At 32.1% G+C, this 18,837-nt stretch overlaps 1 protein-coding gene across 23 annotated transcripts in view; it reads left to right on the plus strand.

Annotated features, from left to right (window-relative positions):
• The window catches only part of LOC145287890 (dedicator of cytokinesis protein 9-like), a 718,435-nt gene that overhangs the window by 346,325 nt on the left and 353,273 nt on the right, over nucleotides 1-18,837 (plus strand). For all 23 annotated transcript variants that reach the window (XM_080135819.1, XM_080135816.1, XM_080135818.1 and 20 more), the window contains 6 exons: nucleotides 2,543-2,608; nucleotides 4,243-4,335; nucleotides 9,358-9,536; nucleotides 10,939-11,026; nucleotides 14,108-14,194; nucleotides 14,730-14,822. In XM_080135819.1, the coding sequence (XP_079991945.1) occupies nucleotides 2,543-2,608; nucleotides 4,243-4,335; nucleotides 9,358-9,536; nucleotides 10,939-11,026; nucleotides 14,108-14,194; nucleotides 14,730-14,822 (606 nt within the window). The remainder of the gene's footprint in view (nucleotides 1-2,542; nucleotides 2,609-4,242; nucleotides 4,336-9,357; nucleotides 9,537-10,938; nucleotides 11,027-14,107; nucleotides 14,195-14,729; nucleotides 14,823-18,837) is intronic.

Below are 18,837 nucleotides of genomic sequence, written 5' to 3' on the forward strand. Positions count from 1 at the left end.
GTTCTTTAACCGGTTTGATTCTTGTTCTGATAGCAAACAATTGGTCAGAGAATCTGCGGTTTCAGGTTTTGTTAATTTTTTTTTTTTTTTTTGTGCACTCTAATCCTCTATGACTTGCTCACTCTTTTCATTGCTTGATTGAGAATCATTTTGGCCTATGATCTCCGCAATGGTCATTCTGATATACCTCAGGTCTTTTTATTCACTTCAGCACCAGAAAGATGTCTACGCAGACACCACATGAAATTACACAGACATGACAGAAAAGAACAGACATCCACAGAAACAGTTTATTTCCATAAACATATAATTTATGGAACAAAATCAAAAATAAATCGTCACAAATTTAATATCAATACTTGTTTGACCTTCCCTTTGCTGTTTTTAATGCTAGGACCCTTCTAGGTATGGTATTAGTCAGTTGACGAATATCATCTTGAGGAATTTCTTGCCATGTCTGACGCAATGATGCTAAAAGTTCAGGCTTAGGAGATGACTTCCGTTTCTTTTTGCGAAGGTTCCCGTCTAACATGCCCCAAAGGTTTTCAGTTGGGTTCATATCCGGGGACTGATTTGGCCATGGAATTAATCCCATTTTGGCTCATCCAATGTCGTGTCGCCCTAGCAGAGTTAAAAGAAGCTCAGTCTTTCATAAATAGTTAACTTGGTTCATTTGACCACTTGAGAATATTGATAAGAGTCCTTTATGTAATATTGAAACATGTTTAACAGAATTGATGTTTCCTTTGCGTTCCACCAGGTCTGAGCGACCATCACTCCAAATTGCACTCTATACTATGACCGAGAAATCTTAGTTCCAGTGTTAGCTGCAGTTTAAGTCAAACTCTTGGTGAGGGAGCCTCCATACCCATACCTTTCCATTGTCGAGAAATAATGCAAATCGTGACTCGGATATAATGAGATTGGTCCAAAAGGTTATGGGTCTCTCTACCATTTCACGAGCCCCAATCTTTTCTGCGCTTGATATTGGCAAGACGAAAAAGAGGTTTCCTTTTTGCAGCTGTACCATAGTAGCCCAGCTTGTGAAAATTCCGGACAGCTGTTCTGGAACTGACATCAGCTTGTGTTGCAATGTCAGAAGCTTTGCACCGAGGATCCTTTTACATATTGCTTTTCACAAGATGCAAGGTTCTTTCGGAGAGCCCAGGGCAACCTGGATGAGGTTTTGTGCATTCTTTGTCCTCTCTTGTGAATTATACGATCATTCTATTAACAGTAGAAAAGGGATATTGAAAAATTTCCTGCTATTTTTGTTGACTATGACCACCTTCATGTTGACCCACGATTGATCTTCACAGAAATTCTAATAGTTCTGATGCTTAACCATCTAATATCAATAACAAAAATTTGTCTTCATTTCGTGATTGCTATTTCATCTAGTAGTTGCTATAGAAATACACTTGTTTTTTATGCAGAAAGTCATATATCAGGAGACATTTGCTGAGTTTTCGTCAAGGTTTTATTTGGAGAGAATGCACTTAGGAGAGAGAGACTAATATTGTCTTGGCTAGTTATTTACTTAAACTTTCTGAGTTAAGGAAGTGAGTGATGCACATGGACAGACACAAGGTAATGTTTATCTTAGATTATTTCTACATTATTGGCAGTGTCTCATTCACACAGCTTCCATTGAAAGGCTAATCTTAAAAAAATCTTGGTTTCTGTCTTGACTGTTTTGTCTACCATTTGACTTGCTGCCCTCTGCTTTAACTTTACGTCACTCATATCGGGGGACGATTCTGTTGTACCAATCTGCATTATGACATGCACTTAATGACCCTTGTCAAAATTCACACTAGCTAATTTAATCATCACTGGCCCCTAATATGTAACATATAAATGCTATTTGTGTACATATCTATGCTTGTAAAAATGTTAGTTATATCATATTGAACATAAACTGTACCATTTTTTTTTTTTTTAAGCTGAAATGGTAATATTTGATTAAAAGGAGGAAAACAAATGTAACAAAAAGATCTTAATCTGCATTGTAATTGTCTTTCTAACTTAAAAATTTTAATTCACACTACACTTACATAAAAGGAGGAAAAAATTTGTAATTCATTTTATGCAAACCACACACAGTCCTCCTGATTGAAACATTTGAAACAAAAATAGTGGGCTTAGATTTTCTAGTGACACCATGTCATAAGTAGAAAAAAATCAAATTGTTTCTATGCACGATGAAGATGCTAATGCCAGAACTGAGTTACTATTAATTTTTAAATAAATTAATGTTTATCTAAAAAAAAAAAATTTTAAATGTACATTGTATTGGCTTACAAATTCTAATTTAAAAAGTTTTTCATTTCAAGACCATTTTTAAGAATCAAAATTTGCTTAATGATGTGTTATTGTGGATTTACTGTGGATGTTTGTACTATGTTATACATGGATTAAACTTACAATGATTCAGCGAAACCACATTCGTTTTTATTTTAATCACATGATTTATGAAATATAAAATTATTTTCTGTTTGATAATACAGTAAATATTTAAAAAAACATTTTTCTGTTTCAGGCACGCAATATTGCCTGTTGCGTAGAATTTAGAGATTCGGATGATGATGGAGCCATCCCACTGCGGGTAAGTGTTATACACTTGATATTTTTAGCATGCGCTAAAAAAAAAACACTTTTACACTATTCATGTGCTACCATTTAGCCATCTTAAATTAATTTCTCGGAGCTGAATAATGTTTGTTCACAAAATTACTCTGGTAATCTTCAGTTTAACGTCCAATTTACATGCTGTCATGCATTGGGTAGCTTTTAGATATTGACTTCCAAACTAACTTATCGCTTTAGGCCCTTTTTTGGTCCCCTGATTTATCGGAGATGGACCTATGTTTTCAGTGGCGTCTGCGTCCGAATGATTGCCAGATAACCGTCCATTAGTTTTTCCTGAAATTTTGCCACAAATTGTATTTCATTAAATAGATGTGCAAAGTGAAAAAAAAATTTTTTTTTTTTTTTGCGAAAATTCTGTTTGCATCCCGAGCGGCTCAAAAGAGGTAAAAAAAAATGCCCCAAAGTTACACGTTTTGCCCCATAACTTTTGATCCATCCATTAGATTTTCCTGAAACTTGGCCGAAATGTGGAGCCCATTGTTAAGATAAATCCAGTATGAGTGACTCTGGCAAAATTCTGGTTCGCAGCCCCAGAGACTTTTAACACTAAAAATGCCCCCTTTTGTGGCTCTTTTTTCATATTTCTCAAAAACTTGATATGTGTGACTATATAGTGGTTTTTACATGGTGATCAACTCAAATATGCATGTGTTAAGGCCTGAACCTTCACCGTTATCCATTTACATTGGGATTTGGTATCCCCAGGGGCTCAAAAGAGGTAAAAAATGGCCCAAAATGACACTTTTTGCTCCATAGTGTTTGATCTATCCATTAGATTTTCCTGAAACTTAGCAAAAATGTAGAAACCATTATTAATATAAATCCAGTATGGGTGACCCTGGCACAATTCTTGTTCGCATCCCTCTGGGACTTTTAGTATTAAAACGCGTCTTTTTGAAGCTCTTTTTTCATATAACTCAAAAACTTGATACGTATGTCTATAGTGGTTTTCCATGGTATTGAATTCAAATATACATGTCTTAAGGCATGGAACTGTATGGTTTGTCCATATTCACTGTGATTCGGCATTCCAAGAAGCTCAAAAGGGGTCACAAAAGTTTTGCATCATGGAATTGGAGAAACAGGTGTTCCCAATGTTGATGAGTTTGACAATGGGAAATGTGTTGCTTGGGATGATTGAATTGCAATCGTGAGAAGTGGTTGAGGTAGTACCCTGAGAGCACTGTAATTTCTTCGAACTTTCAGGCACCATGATTGGGCCAAAAAAAGCAAAAAAAAGTGATAAGTTCAAATCAAATTACTCAATTTTTAACTATGACGGAAGTAATATTTGTTTTTAAGACTAACTCAACCTTCACACTTCTCAAATTCATCATTTCTTCACTATTTTTTGTGGCATCATCTCACATGCAGCACAAAAGGGGGACCACGCACGCATGGCTTGTTTTCTCTAGTCCTAACATGCAGAAATTTAAGTGTAATGTGAACAGATATCTTGCTGGCAGAATTTGATTAAGAAGGCAGCATATATGGACATATAGGCATGAATCGGTTCTTTTAAATGGTAACTAAGTATTTTATATGGATTTGGATTTTTTGATTTGATATATTTCATTCTTTTTTTTGCAGTGCTTCTACGGTCGACCTGGAATGTCTGTTTTTACTACCGTCGCCAGTGCCACAGTTTTGCATCATAATACTTCTCCAGAATTCTCAGAAGAAGTAAGTATATATGTAGACTTTCACAAAGTAAACATCATTTAAAAACTTTCATATGTTTTGTGGTTGATTTCAAGGAATGAGATCATCATCATCATCACCATACTAATGGGTAAACATAGATGTGCAAGACAACAGGTGGACACCTCGACTGACAGAATGGACCCTAAGGAAATGGAAAAGATCAAAAGGAAGACCAAAAATTCAATGAAGAGATAAGCTTGAAATTGGGTCCTATGTGACCATTTAACCAAAAAACAAAAAGTGGAGGGAAACCAGAAAGAGATTCCTCCTCCAAAAGTGTTTAAAAAACTTGAAGATTATGAAAGGATTGAACAAAAAAAAGAAAGATATAAATAAAAAAATATATATATTTAAAAAGTTAAAAGTAATTTTTTTTTTTAGGGGGGGTTATTCTTCAGAATAGCTAACAAAGCAAAAAGGAGTGAAAAAATAAATACACAACAAGTAAATATTACTAAAGGCAAGGTAAATTATGACTCAAATTTGACCATTTTGTTTTCTGACAGGCTTTACACAATCTTTATTTTTAATTAAAACAAAAAAAAAAACATTTTAAAATAAGTTAAAACACAAAAACTGATCCAGGTCTGTAGAAGATTAACTTCACTTGCCTTTGGTAACATTTATTTGTTGTGTATTTATTTTTTTCACCATTTTATTTTTTTTTTATTTGTTAGCTATTCTGGAAAATCACCCTTTTTTTTTTCTTATGACTAATGGCAATTTATCAAAGCTAAAAGCTACTCGAGAATAAGGGTTAACATAAAAACTTAGAATAACAAAATACAAAAAAGGAAGTGAACGTCAATTTGAAAAAAAAAAAAAAGAAACACGTGGAACAGACAGCAAATTTGAGTGAATGTTTTGTGGGGAGGTGATTTGAGTGAATGACATCATCACCATACTAATGATTAAACATAGATGTGCAAGACAACAGGTGGACACTTCAACCGACAGAATGGACCCTGAGGCAATGGAAAAAAAAACAAAAACAAGACGAAGGCTAAAAATCCAATGAAGAGATAAGCTGGAAACTGGGTCCTATGTGACCACACTTAGCCAAAAACAAAAAGTGGAGGGAAACCAGAAAGAGATTCCTCCTCCAAAAGTGATCAAAAACCCTGACGAAGAAGATTATGAAAGTATTCAACAAAATTTGGATACTTAAGAGCAGATTATGACAAATATTTATTAACATCTGATTTGGATATAACTGTGTTATAGTCTGCAGTGAAGCAGTTCTATTATAATGGAAAGTTCTTTAGTGTTTGTCATAACTCTAGTTTTATAATTTGTTTTTTTTTACACAGTCATACCTAAATCTATATCATGATAATCTAAAACGGAACTCTTTAAAGTATAAATTACGACTGATTGTAGATTGGGTCTATTTGTGCTTTTTTAAGCATTTTGTATTTTGCGTTCTTGCTTTATACATTGGTACTTACATTGTTAGTACATCTAAGAACATACTAGCTGGGCCTGTCGAAATTTCATAATTATAAAAACAAATAAGTTAATCATTTGAGCTACTAAGTATAATCTAGCTGTATCAGCACAGTGTTGCCGGGGGTGCTTTTTGCTTTCATTTTGTTTTGATTATTGGTCCCCCGATAAAGGAGAGATTGGACTTAATAATTCACTCCTCTCTGTTCGCACTTTTCTCAATAACCACACCTTGGATTTTTAAAAATTTTGCACAAACATTAGTCATGGTGAAAGTAAATTTTTGATAGAATGAATTTTCTGGAATAACTCTGGTTGCCCCTATAGAGGGCATTATAGGGGTAAAATTTCCCCCAAATTGTACATTTGTTCATACTTTTATCAATAATTATGCCTTAGATTTTTAAAAAAACTGTTACAGAAACATTAGTCATGGTGAAAGTAAATTATTCACTTGTGGAAGGGGACCTCACATGCTCAGTTTGTTTTGTTAAGAAACGGACTTCTTTTTAAATATTTTTTAATAGAATATTTAAGTTACATTTATTTATTATGGCATCATTTTGTTAAATTATTAATCCAAATACCGTATATTTTGGCATATAAGACGACCCTTAAAGTTAAAAAATCATCTTTAAACATGAATATTTCATCAGATACTGGCTGTTGAAATCTCTAGCATAGACTAAACAAACATGGCTTCATGATTTAGCAGCCATCTTATATAACCGATATATGATAAATTTATTAAAATTTGCTCCAATTTTGTTCCTCATCATATCTGAAGGTTGCCTTACATGCCAAAATGTATGGTAGTTGTAAAAACCCCCCGAAAAACTGGTTTTGTTAAGTTGATGTTTTAATCTTGATTTATAAAATGATTGGGTGTAAATAGCTTCCAAAATTTTCAATCCTTTAATAGAGATTTTGAAACCACTTCAAATAATTTTTATGACAGTTTAAATGAAAAATATTATAAAACAAAAAATAAAGACCCTCAAAAATGGTTGAATTGTTTTAAAAAGTATTTTATTGTATTGTAAATTTAGTGCCTCATTTTACTTTGATTTTTAATTTGAATATGCCTTTTATACTAAAGTTGTTTTCCATGAAATTTTGAAATTTAAATTGAATTATAGTATAGAGTAATCTTGTTTTAATCTGTTTTTTTATAAAATGATTGGATGTCTTTGTACTACATAAAGATTTGCTAAGAATTTAGCAGTTTAAATGCTTCAAAATTCCTTTTCAATTTTGAACAGTCATTCATTTTTGTTTTCCAGTCATTAAGTAGATTAAAATTGTACATTATTATATTCCTCCATATCAAATTGTCTTAGGTTTCCATGTTATATGGTCAGTCTTGGGTATGACCTGAAAGTGCATCTTCTTGTGACATCCAAAATTGAGATGGGTTACTCCCAGATACACTCTAACTTGAAGTAGTAGTATCTGTCATGATCCAGTCTATGTGTTATAGAGAGAGGAGAGGTGCGAATGTACTCGAAATCCGGGCCATCAAAAATGGAACCTGGAATTGGATGACCTGGTCCTATGACGCAAGTCGGTTTATGGGTCAGACCGTTGAATGGAGCAAAGTTCGAATGAACTTAAACCCTGACCGACAAAAATGAAACCTGGGAATAAGATGACATAATTCAGCCGCAAGTAAGACCAAAAGCAAACACAGAGGGTCAGAATGTGGGTCAATGACGTAAATTGGTTAACGGATTACGAGGTCGAAAATTCATAAAAGTCAAATGATAAACAAAAGGAGTCAGTCAGAGAGTAACAGCAGAGAGGGGAGGCCAGACGACGCTCAACTGCCTGTCACAGTCGCAACCACACCCTCTCCACCTACACTATCTCCACCACCACCTCCACTGCCGTATTATGTGTATATGAATGTTTATTAAATAAACCAAATTGTTTTCTAACAAAGCGTCTCGTTATTCATTGATAAATGAACAGCGGTCATTCCATTCACTAGACGACTTACAACAAACATATATGCATAAATGTCAAATGAACTATCTCTCTATCTATCGAGATATTCAAAAATCTCGGATAGTTAAAATACAGACTTGGTGCTAATAAAATACAATGTACCCTGGCTAGATGAAACACTAAGACTCTTCATAAGACAAACAACAACAAAACAGAATAGACGTCACCGCCATACCACCCAGTATATAACATATGGATAAAATATAATTTGTCATTGTCACAATGCTAAATTGCCTTGGAAACCCATTATCCCACCCAGCATGTGAGCATGCCATGGGTTGTACTAGGCATCATCATGAGTCACATCTTAGTGTGGATTGTGAACCCACACAACATTTTTTTGCCATTCCTCCCGATCCAGGGCAAATTGGTTGATGGATGCCCAATTGTTCAGAGACACCCAATCAAAAACATTTTCTCTCCACCTTCTCCTTGGCTTTCCTCTGCCTCTTTTGCCTTCTAACATACCCTCAAAGCATAAATTTCATAGGCCAGTAATCGATCGTTTGACATGGCCAAAAAGTTTCAGGCTTTTACTTTTGATTTTATCAAATAGAGGCGGTAGGGAAGTATTTTGATGGGGATTTGATAGATTTTTTTTTCATCAGCCAATGTCCCGTAATAAACGTATTATGCGATTTTACCTCACTGCGATTGGCTAGTTGTTAAGTCCATGTGATACAACAAAGGTCATATAAAACTACTGGGAGGACATAAATTAAATAAACTTTTACTTTAACAGTTATCAGCACACTTTTTGATTTTAAAATGGTGCTGTGATTTTGGAAAGCCACCCAAGCTAGCCTGATTCTGTGTTTCAGTGTCGTCTGGGGATCACTGGTGACAGTCAATTTATACCCTAAATAAATGAATTGAGTGACCTGTTTGATGGGTTTAATGTGAATAGTTATGTTTAGATTAAACAGTGATTTAGCTGTAGACATACTTCTGTTTTCTCTAGGTTTATTTCTAATCCTATATCAAGGCAGTTGGTCAATAATATAGAAAACTTGGTAATCTAAGGTTAAATGTTATTTCGATGTATCTGTCTGTGTGTCACTCATTTTTGTGTCAGTAAGTTAACAGATAATTAAATAATTAGTTAACAGAAAATTAGTCTCTTTCTCCTAAGTCTATTCTTTCCAAAATAAAACCTTTAATAAAACGCAGCAAACATCTTTGTATTATTTTCTGCATAAAAAGTAAGAATAAAATAACCCATGTATGTATATTGTTCTTATTGAAAATATTACAAATATACAAACCATTCATATATAAAACATTTATACAATTTCAACAAAAACTTACAAATTACAGTTGACATGCTATAAAAAAAACTAACAACCAAGCAACTATCCATTTTATACTGTGCATTTAAGCAAATGTATCTATCAAAAAACTTTAATTATAATTACTATGACTACCCCCCCTCACAAATTTTTCATGCATTAATTTCCTAGATTATATTTTTTTAAATTTTTCAAATGCTTTTATGTTTTTGTTTTGTTTTACTAAACAATGATTTTTACTTTTTTCTTTTGCTTCAAGGTAAAATTGAACCTGCCAACCCAGCTCCACGATAAGCACCACCTCCTCTTCCGCTTTTATCATGTCAGTTGTGAATCCTCGAAAACCAGTCCCCGAAATTCATCATCATCATCAAAGAAAAAAGATAATATTGAAATTCCTATTGGCTGTGCTTGGTTGCCCCTTTTAAGGGGAGGAAAGTAAGTCGTGATAATATCCTTTGTTTGTTGTTTTGTGAGTCAGATTTATGCATACCTTAAAGAGAAATTTTACAGTTCTAAAATCTTTTAGATGAGGGCTGATTGTGTATATAACTTGTTTTGATCAAACTATTTTTCTCATCTTGATTGTTATTTGTGCAATGTTTTGGTCGGTGTAGCCTTTGACCTTTGTCAGGCATGTTGGTCATTATCTTGGAAAAGAAAAAAAGTTATTGGCTTCGTAGATGGTTTCATCTAGGGAGCCAGTAACTTCTTTCTTTTTCAAGATGGCGACGAAGATGCCTGACGAAGGCCAAAGGCTACACAAATGGAAACTTTGCACAAATAACAATCAAGATGAAAACAATAGTCCGATCAAAACAAGTAATATAAATATATTTTAATCAACCCTTTTCAATGCAGTTGTTGACAATGGCAAAAAAAAAAGAAAAAAATCTGTAAATAAAAAGGAGCGCACCAACAATTTGAAACTCATGAGTGTAGGTTAAAAATGTCTTTTTCCTGTTTTTAATGTTTTGCCATTTTTACTGTTACTATTTATTTGAAAAAAAATTTTAACCAAATCCTATAGAGTGTCTCATAAATGTTGTCATCATCAAATAAAAAAGATAATATTGAAATTCTTGTTGGGGAGGAAATTAAGTAAATAGACTTTTTTCTTCGTTTTATTGCTGTTCTATTGAATTGCTCACTCGGTATAATCCGGTTGTTTCTGTTGTTTGCCAGGCATTGGCAAATAAAACTCGCAGAAAATACCGAGATGTATTAAAAAAAAAAAAAAATAATGCAATTAAAGAGTTTTTAAAACACCTTTTAAGTCTTCAAAGTAATTCCTGGTAACCTTGTTAGTCTCTTGTGTGACTTGTTCTGGGTACAACACATTCAATGATGAAAGTGCAGGTGAAATATGGATATTGATGGGAATTATTGCTTTGGCTAAATTGAATTCAAATCTAGTTGGATCATGTGCGCACGTTCACACTATAATTTTATTGGAGAAAGGTATGCACCTTCCCACTTCCACAAAAAAAATATATATAGTTACCTTGCATGCAACTTATTTCAGTTGCTTAGATAAGCAAATAAGAAAGTAGTAATATTATCATGAATGTTATATTCAAATCCTGTCAGATTGATTGCAGTTATTTGCATATTAATATTCTTGCGAAATGTAGGAAACTGTAACATGTGTTCAATTAATTGTATAAAAATATTCGGTTACACTAAGTATTGCCTTTCAGTATCGAATATCTCTAAAAGGGGCTGGATTTTCCATAAAACGGACAAATCAAACAAATATTTGAAGTTGAAATATATAGAAATTTGTTAAATTAATACTGTCAATATATAAAAATAAAAAAAAATAATTTTTTTGTTGTAGATTGGTGTCTGAGTTTCCGGATCCATTACCTGTAGCAGCGAATCTTCCTGCTGGCTATTTGTCACATGATTTAGCAGGAACCGGAAAGGTAGGAATGAACAACTTTGTTTCCTTATCAAAATTTACTGCTAAATGAAAAAGATTTTCATCTAGAGAACACATTACAAGGGAAGTAACTTTAGTGTGATCTCGATTGTCTTAATGGGATTTGAAAATTAGAGTTACGTCCCTTTCACATTTCGGAACGAGACAATCTTTGATTAATACGTGTTATAAACCCCTCTCTCCAAGTAAGATGTTTTTTTTGTTTTTGTTTTTTGTTTTTGTTTTTTTACCAAGAAGTAATGCTTTTCTTCACTTGTAATGGAGATTAAATGTTAATAGTTAATTTATACGGGAGTTTTATTTTATTTTATTTTTTTTAAATATTTATAGTATTTTTCACAAAATCTACCAAAAAAGTGTAATATTACTCGATACCAACATGAAAACACTGCACCAATTAAATGATTAAGATCTATCTTCTGTTGTACTAACATGCAATCTTTTGCTAAGTTGCAAATCATTGCAATGCTGTGAACGTGTACCTTTTCGACACTTCTTCCCAGACTTATTTGGTACCTTTTAATAACAATTCCTGGGAAGACATCGTCTACAACAAAGCTATGAATCTCATGTTTCTCACAATAGTGTTAGGGCATAAGATAGCACTCCAGAGCTCAATTCTTTTTCTATAGTCACTGCCTGTCATTCAATTCAACCTGTCGTATTTCTTGATGATTCCTTCTAATTCTTATTCTGCCTGACAAAATTGTCGAATAAAGTTGATGTATTTGTGCAAAAGATGATTATCTTTTTATAAGGAATCTGGTGACTCTTCATCTCAAGCAAATACAGTTAGATGAATGCAGAAAAAATAGTTATCTCCATCAAGCATCTTATCCTCTCCTCCCAACCTCTACAAAATGGTGACCCTTGACGTAATTGCAAATACACAAACTTTGGATTTTCACAAGAATTTGTATTTGTTTTATCCTTCTCTGTCGACATGTTGATTAATCTGTCTTACTAGTTTCTAAAATATAATCTTTGGGGTGGATATTCTGATAATCTTACACTCCTTGAATCTCTATGCATTCTGATAACAGATGAGTGATTTTCTGGAGTTTTCTCAGTATAATGGGATTTCAAAACAAATGCATTCCAAGTAAAACATTATTACGTACTTGCGTGTCATGTCGAAATCAGTATAAATTAAAAAAAAAAAATGAGAAAAAAAATGATCCAATAGAAGATGTATTTGATCTACTTTTTACAAAAAAATCATAGCTACTACCAGTCTGACATTTTCTGTTTTGGAATGGTGGGTTTTAATTGAAAGCAAGGAAGATAAGTCAGTTTGTCATACAGAATTGGTTGCAAAGAACTGTTCCACATTAAAACATGATAAAAACGCATTAATTCGATAAATTTTATTTTTTACTTGTGATTATTTTTTCTGCTGCATCATTATTCATAATTTTTGGAATTTATACTAATTTCAACATATGTAAGTATGTAAAAGTGTTTTTACCTGAAAATGTAGTTGTTTGAAATCCCATGATACTGCAGAAGCACGGATGTTTCCTTGTTACATAATATGATCATGAATTTTCAGACGAAGTGTTGTGTCCACATTCTGCTCCTTAACATGCTTTTAAAATACTTGAAAGAATATAAAGTTTTGAAAAAATGTATTAATTGATGTCTAATTCTTACGATTAAAACCTCATCAAATTTGTAGATATCTGAATTTTCATGACCACCTTTCAGCTCCCCACCCCATCAAACTAGATTAAAGAAAATAAAGCCTATATTATCAATCCTTATATCTAACAGCTGTATTCTAAAATTAATAGTCACTTGGTAAGTTTACTCCACACAAATGACACAGTTTAGATATAAACAACATTTTCAAGTGATAAATGGGAATTCCTATGAATTCATTCCAACATGAATTTAATAAGTATGAATTATTGTTGAGTTGTTGCTTTATTTTTTCAAAATGGCAGACAAGATAGTCACTCTTACTTGTAAAATTTATTTTTATTTATTTTTTTTTTTTGTAATCTATGTACATAAAAGGCAAAACAGGTATAAGAGTGTTTGTATGACCAAGAAAGACTTTTTTTGTGGGGGTTCTCACGTCCGTTACTATTTTGAAGAACTTATACTTCCTAGATTATAATATCTACGATCTGAAAACTGACGTCATCTCTATCTTTATTTTGATTGAGTTTTAAAAAATTGCCTCCTTCCCATCCTTTCGAGTGTTTGTCTTTCTCGTATAAATAAAGTGAAACTAATCAAAGCAAAGGCATTCTCGTGACCTTCCCGGCCGAGACGTCCAGAAAGGCGATTAGCTTTGATCAATGTGGGGAAAACCCTTCATATCAGACAATTGCTATTCATTTGGACTGCCAGACTTCCCCCTTTTTAGGGGGAGCTGGGTTTCCTCAACATCGTGGAGAAACAAATAAAATGGACAGAAAGCGGGAAGTTAAACTGGCCTTCAGCCAGCTATAAAAGCAACGTTCATTTCTGCGCCTGTGTGATTCTTAACTTAAAACTCATTCACATAACTATCCATTTCTACAAGTCAACTTTTTGATTGACATCGCTAAATTTGTACGCCTTTCACTTCCTGTCGCATCATAGCGTAGCGGTAAGATGTCACGTTTTCTTTCACTTTCTTTTCCGCCTTCGCGTCACGGGTTCAAGCCTTCCTGCCTTCTAACACTTTTTTTTTTGTGCTCAACACACACCTCAAACATCAGAGCAAGGCCAGGCACCCACGCTAATTTCAATATAAAAATGACACTACCTGATCAATTTAGGTGATTTTTGGAATATGATATTGTTTTGTTGCAGGTACATACATCATGCAGATTTTTTAAATTTTTTTTTTTTATGTAAGAGGAATTCTGGACCAGAACTGCAAATTGCTGTAAAGTTTTATTTGTTGCCTTTTATTTCTTCTAGATTTTAAATTCATTAAATTCTACTCTCAGATGAAAAGATCTTGATTTTCTACTCGGATCTTTGAATTGGTTGGTTTATTGGTTGCCATATGATTAAAAGATTAGTGTAAAAACAAATTCGATTTAACTGTATCGTTTGTCTTTTGTAGGTGGCATGTCCTGAAATCAAATGGGTTGATAGTAAAAAAGAATTATTTAAAGTACATTTGAGATTGAAATCTACAATATACACTAAGGTAAGTACAAGATTTATAACACTGTATGATAATCTGCTTTATATATCTTTAGTAATAATATATATATAAAAAAGGAATTCATTTTAATGCCCTTTTATTTATCAATATAATATTCTGCTTCCTTAGTTAATCCATACGTTATGCTTTAAAAAATGCCAAATATAATTTTTGAAGGCTAAACTGCTTTTTTTAAAAAAAAGCCAAATTTTAAAAATTTAGCTTTAAAAAGGTCAATTTGGCAACTCTGGAACAATATAAGTATGACCTCCATTTGATGTAGCCTCATTTTCGAATATTTCATATATGATTCTTCTTGTAATGGTGTGGAAAAGAAACTCATAATTTCGACGTGCAGTAAATTAACGATTTTTCTGTTTTAAGCACATCCACAAAATTTGAAGAAGGGGAAGGGAGGATAAATATGTGATTTTGCACAATTGAATTTTTTTTTTCAGTAATAAATCATCAGTTTTATTGATAATTAACACTTCAAAATATTAAGGATTAAAAAATTTTTTTTCTTTTTTTCTTTCAGGATCAACATTTGTACAATTTTTTTGTCCACTGCCAAAAATTGGAGAACAATTTCTCTCCAATGGTGGAAGCTGACACGATCAACAAACTCAAGGTAATTTCAAAATTTTGTTAAATAGTTGCATGTAAGCAAGAAAATGAATTATGTTGTGGGGAAATGAAAGTTGGTTATCTTCATTTGAACAATGGAAAAATGTTTTTAAGACACAAAAAAAATTGTTTTAGGGAAGAAGGATATAATTTTAGTTCATTAGTACAGACAGTGTTTATATATGTACATCCAAAATGATGGTTAAAAGTTGATAACTGAATTATTTCTTGAGAAGACAAAATTTATTGGTTCTTGTTCAAAATTCACCCTATCTTGAAAAACAAAAAAAAAAGAAAAATGTGTACGATGTGCATATCCATGACGAAACAAAAATATCATATTCCAAAAGTCACATTAATTGATCAAATAGTTTGTATTTTATATAAGAAAATCTAAGTTTAGGAATAACAAGAGTCTGTCTTGTCTAACATTTTTAAAACAAAAAGCAAAACCAGGGGGAGATAACCCAATAATTCAAACTTTCAAGATTTATAATGTAAAATCTTGCAATTTTGAATTATTGAGTTATCTCCTGTGTTTGTTGAAATTATTTTCAATATGGTGACATGAGATAGTCATTTTTCTTTTACTCATAAATTTGGTTTTCTTAGTTAAAAATAAAACTACCTGATCAATTTAGAAGATTTTTGGAATATGATATTTTCATTCCATCATGGGTACATACATTTTTCTTTCCTTTATTTTTGATACGGATGAAATTATCTTTATAGCATTATTGATTTTTTTTTTTTCTTAATTTTCAGAGTTCATCAAATTTATTTCAATAAACAATTGATCAATAGTAAAAAATTAAAATAATACAAACTTGTAAATTACTTAAAATTGAGAAATACAAGTGAGAATTCTTAGATATGATATGCCATTATAATAGACATTGCCTTGGATGATAGCTTAAGGAGATATGCTGGAATATCCAAACACTCTATCAGAGTTTGATCTTACACGTAGCTATCATCCACCCAATGTATGAAACTCTAAATATCTGGACAAAAAAAGCCTAATATAATAAGCTGTACAATTAAAGCATTTACACATAAATCTTAGTTTTATTTTTATTCTTCAAAGACAAGGTTTTTGGTTCTTGTTCAGTATTCCTCCTATATTAAAAAAAAAAATCCAAGATGTACATACCTGGGATGGAAAGAAAATATATTATGAAATTCACATAAATTTATCCAGTAGTTTTATTTTTAAATAAAAAAATAAAATAAAAAAAATCAAATTTTATGAATAGCTAACGAGGGTCTACTTTTCCCACTATTAAAAAAAAAAAAATATATATATATATATATATATATATATATATATATATATATATATATAAAAAAAATAAACAATAATTTATACTTGTGAGATTTATGTTGTAATGCCTATGAATTCCTATTAATCGCCTAAAAATGATTTTCTTTGTAAAAAAATAAAAAACTACTTGATCAAAATAAATAAATAAATAAAAAGTCTCTCAGGCATATGTATGCAGTGTGAAGATTTATTGAAATGACCCCTGGCCAGTGAGGGTGGAATGAAATATGAGCAGGATGGATGTCTAATGCGAGTCTGTAACTTGAGAGGAAGATTAAATTCGAACAGTAAAGGAAGATGTGTGCAATACAAGCGACTTAAATAGTATGACCAGATTTAAATAATGGGTCAATTCTTGAGTTAGTAGATGCAGAACAGTTGAACTAGCAGGTTCAGTCCACAGGGGAAGGCCAAGAGAAACATAGGAGGAAGTGATAAAAATAGACCTGAGGAATAAATAAAGACCTATCCAGAGATAGGTTACATAGGAAGTTAATTTTTTGATCCATTATTGCAATTCGGTAACAGTTCTCGCTAGCATCCCTATAAACTTATGCTTAAGCTTCGTCCTTCTCTTTTTTTGATTCCCAATCCGGGTAGAGCAGGTTGTATGTCTAAATTATAAAAGTCAAATAAAAATATGAAAAATATTTATAGTCTCCCAATTTGTTTACTTTCTTTGCAGGAGGTTAGACACAAAGTCGAATGAGGTTTTGAAAAGCCAGCACACACTAGAAGTGCATTATGACTTACAAAACAATGCTAAAGTAGCCTTGTCAGAATTCCCTAGCCACAAGCGATTAGCAATAAACTACCCCCTTCTCAAAGACAGAACGGAAAAATTGGAAGGTGAATCTCCCAGGACTTACATAGAACCATACCCCAGCTTTACAACTACGAATCTACTGTCAGGCCGATTGTTGAGGATGCACAAGTTTTTATTCAAGGGAGATAATCTCCAACAAGGGAGGTTACTTTACTCCCTTTTCACTCTTCACCGTGATTGTCCAATTTATCAGCGGTGGGAAAAATAATCAATATTATCTTGCCTGTTTCCAGGACAAACCTTCATTATTCATGATAAAAAATTTGTCTATTTACTTCATGTCTGTGTATTGTGTGTGTGTGTGTGTGTGTGTGTGTGTGTGTGTGTGTGTGTGTGTGTGTGTGATTAGTTCACATATGCTTTTGTGTTAATTTATAATGTGTTTTTCAGCTAATAATTAAAAAAAATTAAAAGTATTTTTTCTTGAAAACATAAAAGCATGTAAATTATAGATATTATTATAATCTATATATCTATAAAAGTGAAAATGTCTGTGTGTGTACATTTCCCTACCAAATAACTCTGTCAATTTTCGGTCTAGAGACTCGAGATTTGGGGAAACCTTGTTAATTGGTTTTTGGTTAGAAATTTGGCTGTTAAGGGGTCAAAGTTCAACGATTTGACCTTTAAGAACTCTACCAAACTCCTCCGCCAATTTTGTGTCTAAACACTTGAAATTTTATATATAGATTCTTTGGACATGGATCTAACTTTATAATTTCATTTGAGCCCAAAACAATAAATGCTAAGGGGTCATTATTGGGGTCAAAGTTTTTTTTAAAAAATTGACCTCTGCGGTCTCTAGCCAATTTTTAGTCTAAACATTTGAAATTTTACATAAAGGGCATTCAGACATGCAGCAAGCTTTTTAATTAGTTTTTGGGCAAAAATGTCACTGCCAAGAGGTAAAAGTTGACAGTTAACTTTTGCAGACTCTACCAAACTCTTCCACCAATCTTGGGTCTAAATACTTGGAATTTTAGATGTAGGTTACTTGGACATGAGTCCAACATGTTAATTTAATTTGAGCCCAAAACAAATGTTATGGGGTCAAAATTGGGGTCAAAGTTTTAAAAAAATTGACCTCTGCAGTCTCTACCCACTTTTCTCGATGGTAGTTAAGGAAAGGCATTACTATACATATTTACACTTTTTAGTATATACATATGCACATAAAGTTATGAACAGTACATAGGGCCCGAGCAAAGCCGGGTGCAACTGCTAGTTTTTAATATTTCTGACAGCCTTCCATCTTTTTCAAGAAATATATTTTTTAGGAAAAACTCAACGAATAGCAAACATTTGTGAAAAATTAGGACATGTTGTTCATGTAAATATGAGCGCATCATCAAAAGGACCGTTAATATTTAATTAATTTTTAATGTTTAAAGTTAAAAAAAAATTATTTTCTATTAATCGATTATTTATTGAAATAAAGAATGATGTAGCATAAAATAAAACAAAATTTTATTAATGATTACAAAATTAAATGCATTTCAGTTTCTTTAGAAACAAGCCAGCCATTTTAATCTTTTGCTAATAGTTAAAAAAAAAAAAAAAAAAAAAAAAAAAAAACTGAATGAATTATTTTGTGACCCTTTATATTTATTTTTCTTCCATCAAACAAAAATGAATTTTACTCTTGATTACCATTTATTTATTTATTTTTTCTATGAAACTTGCATTTTGTTCTTTATATTTTGATTTGGAATAATTTTAATTTATCATTTCGCTTTTTTTATTTTCCTTATTTTGTTAGACAATTTTTCTGTTGTATATTTGTTTAGTTTATATTTTTCAAACCCAATTTAGTCGACATTTTTATGCTTTATCTGTTTGCATCCTTGTAGATTTCTATCTTCCTTTTCC

This window comes from Euprymna scolopes, chromosome 11 (genome assembly GCF_053919585.1).
Source record: "Euprymna scolopes isolate OS-2025 chromosome 11, ASM5391958v1, whole genome shotgun sequence".
Taxonomy (NCBI): Eukaryota; Metazoa; Mollusca; class Cephalopoda; order Sepiida; family Sepiolidae; genus Euprymna; species Euprymna scolopes.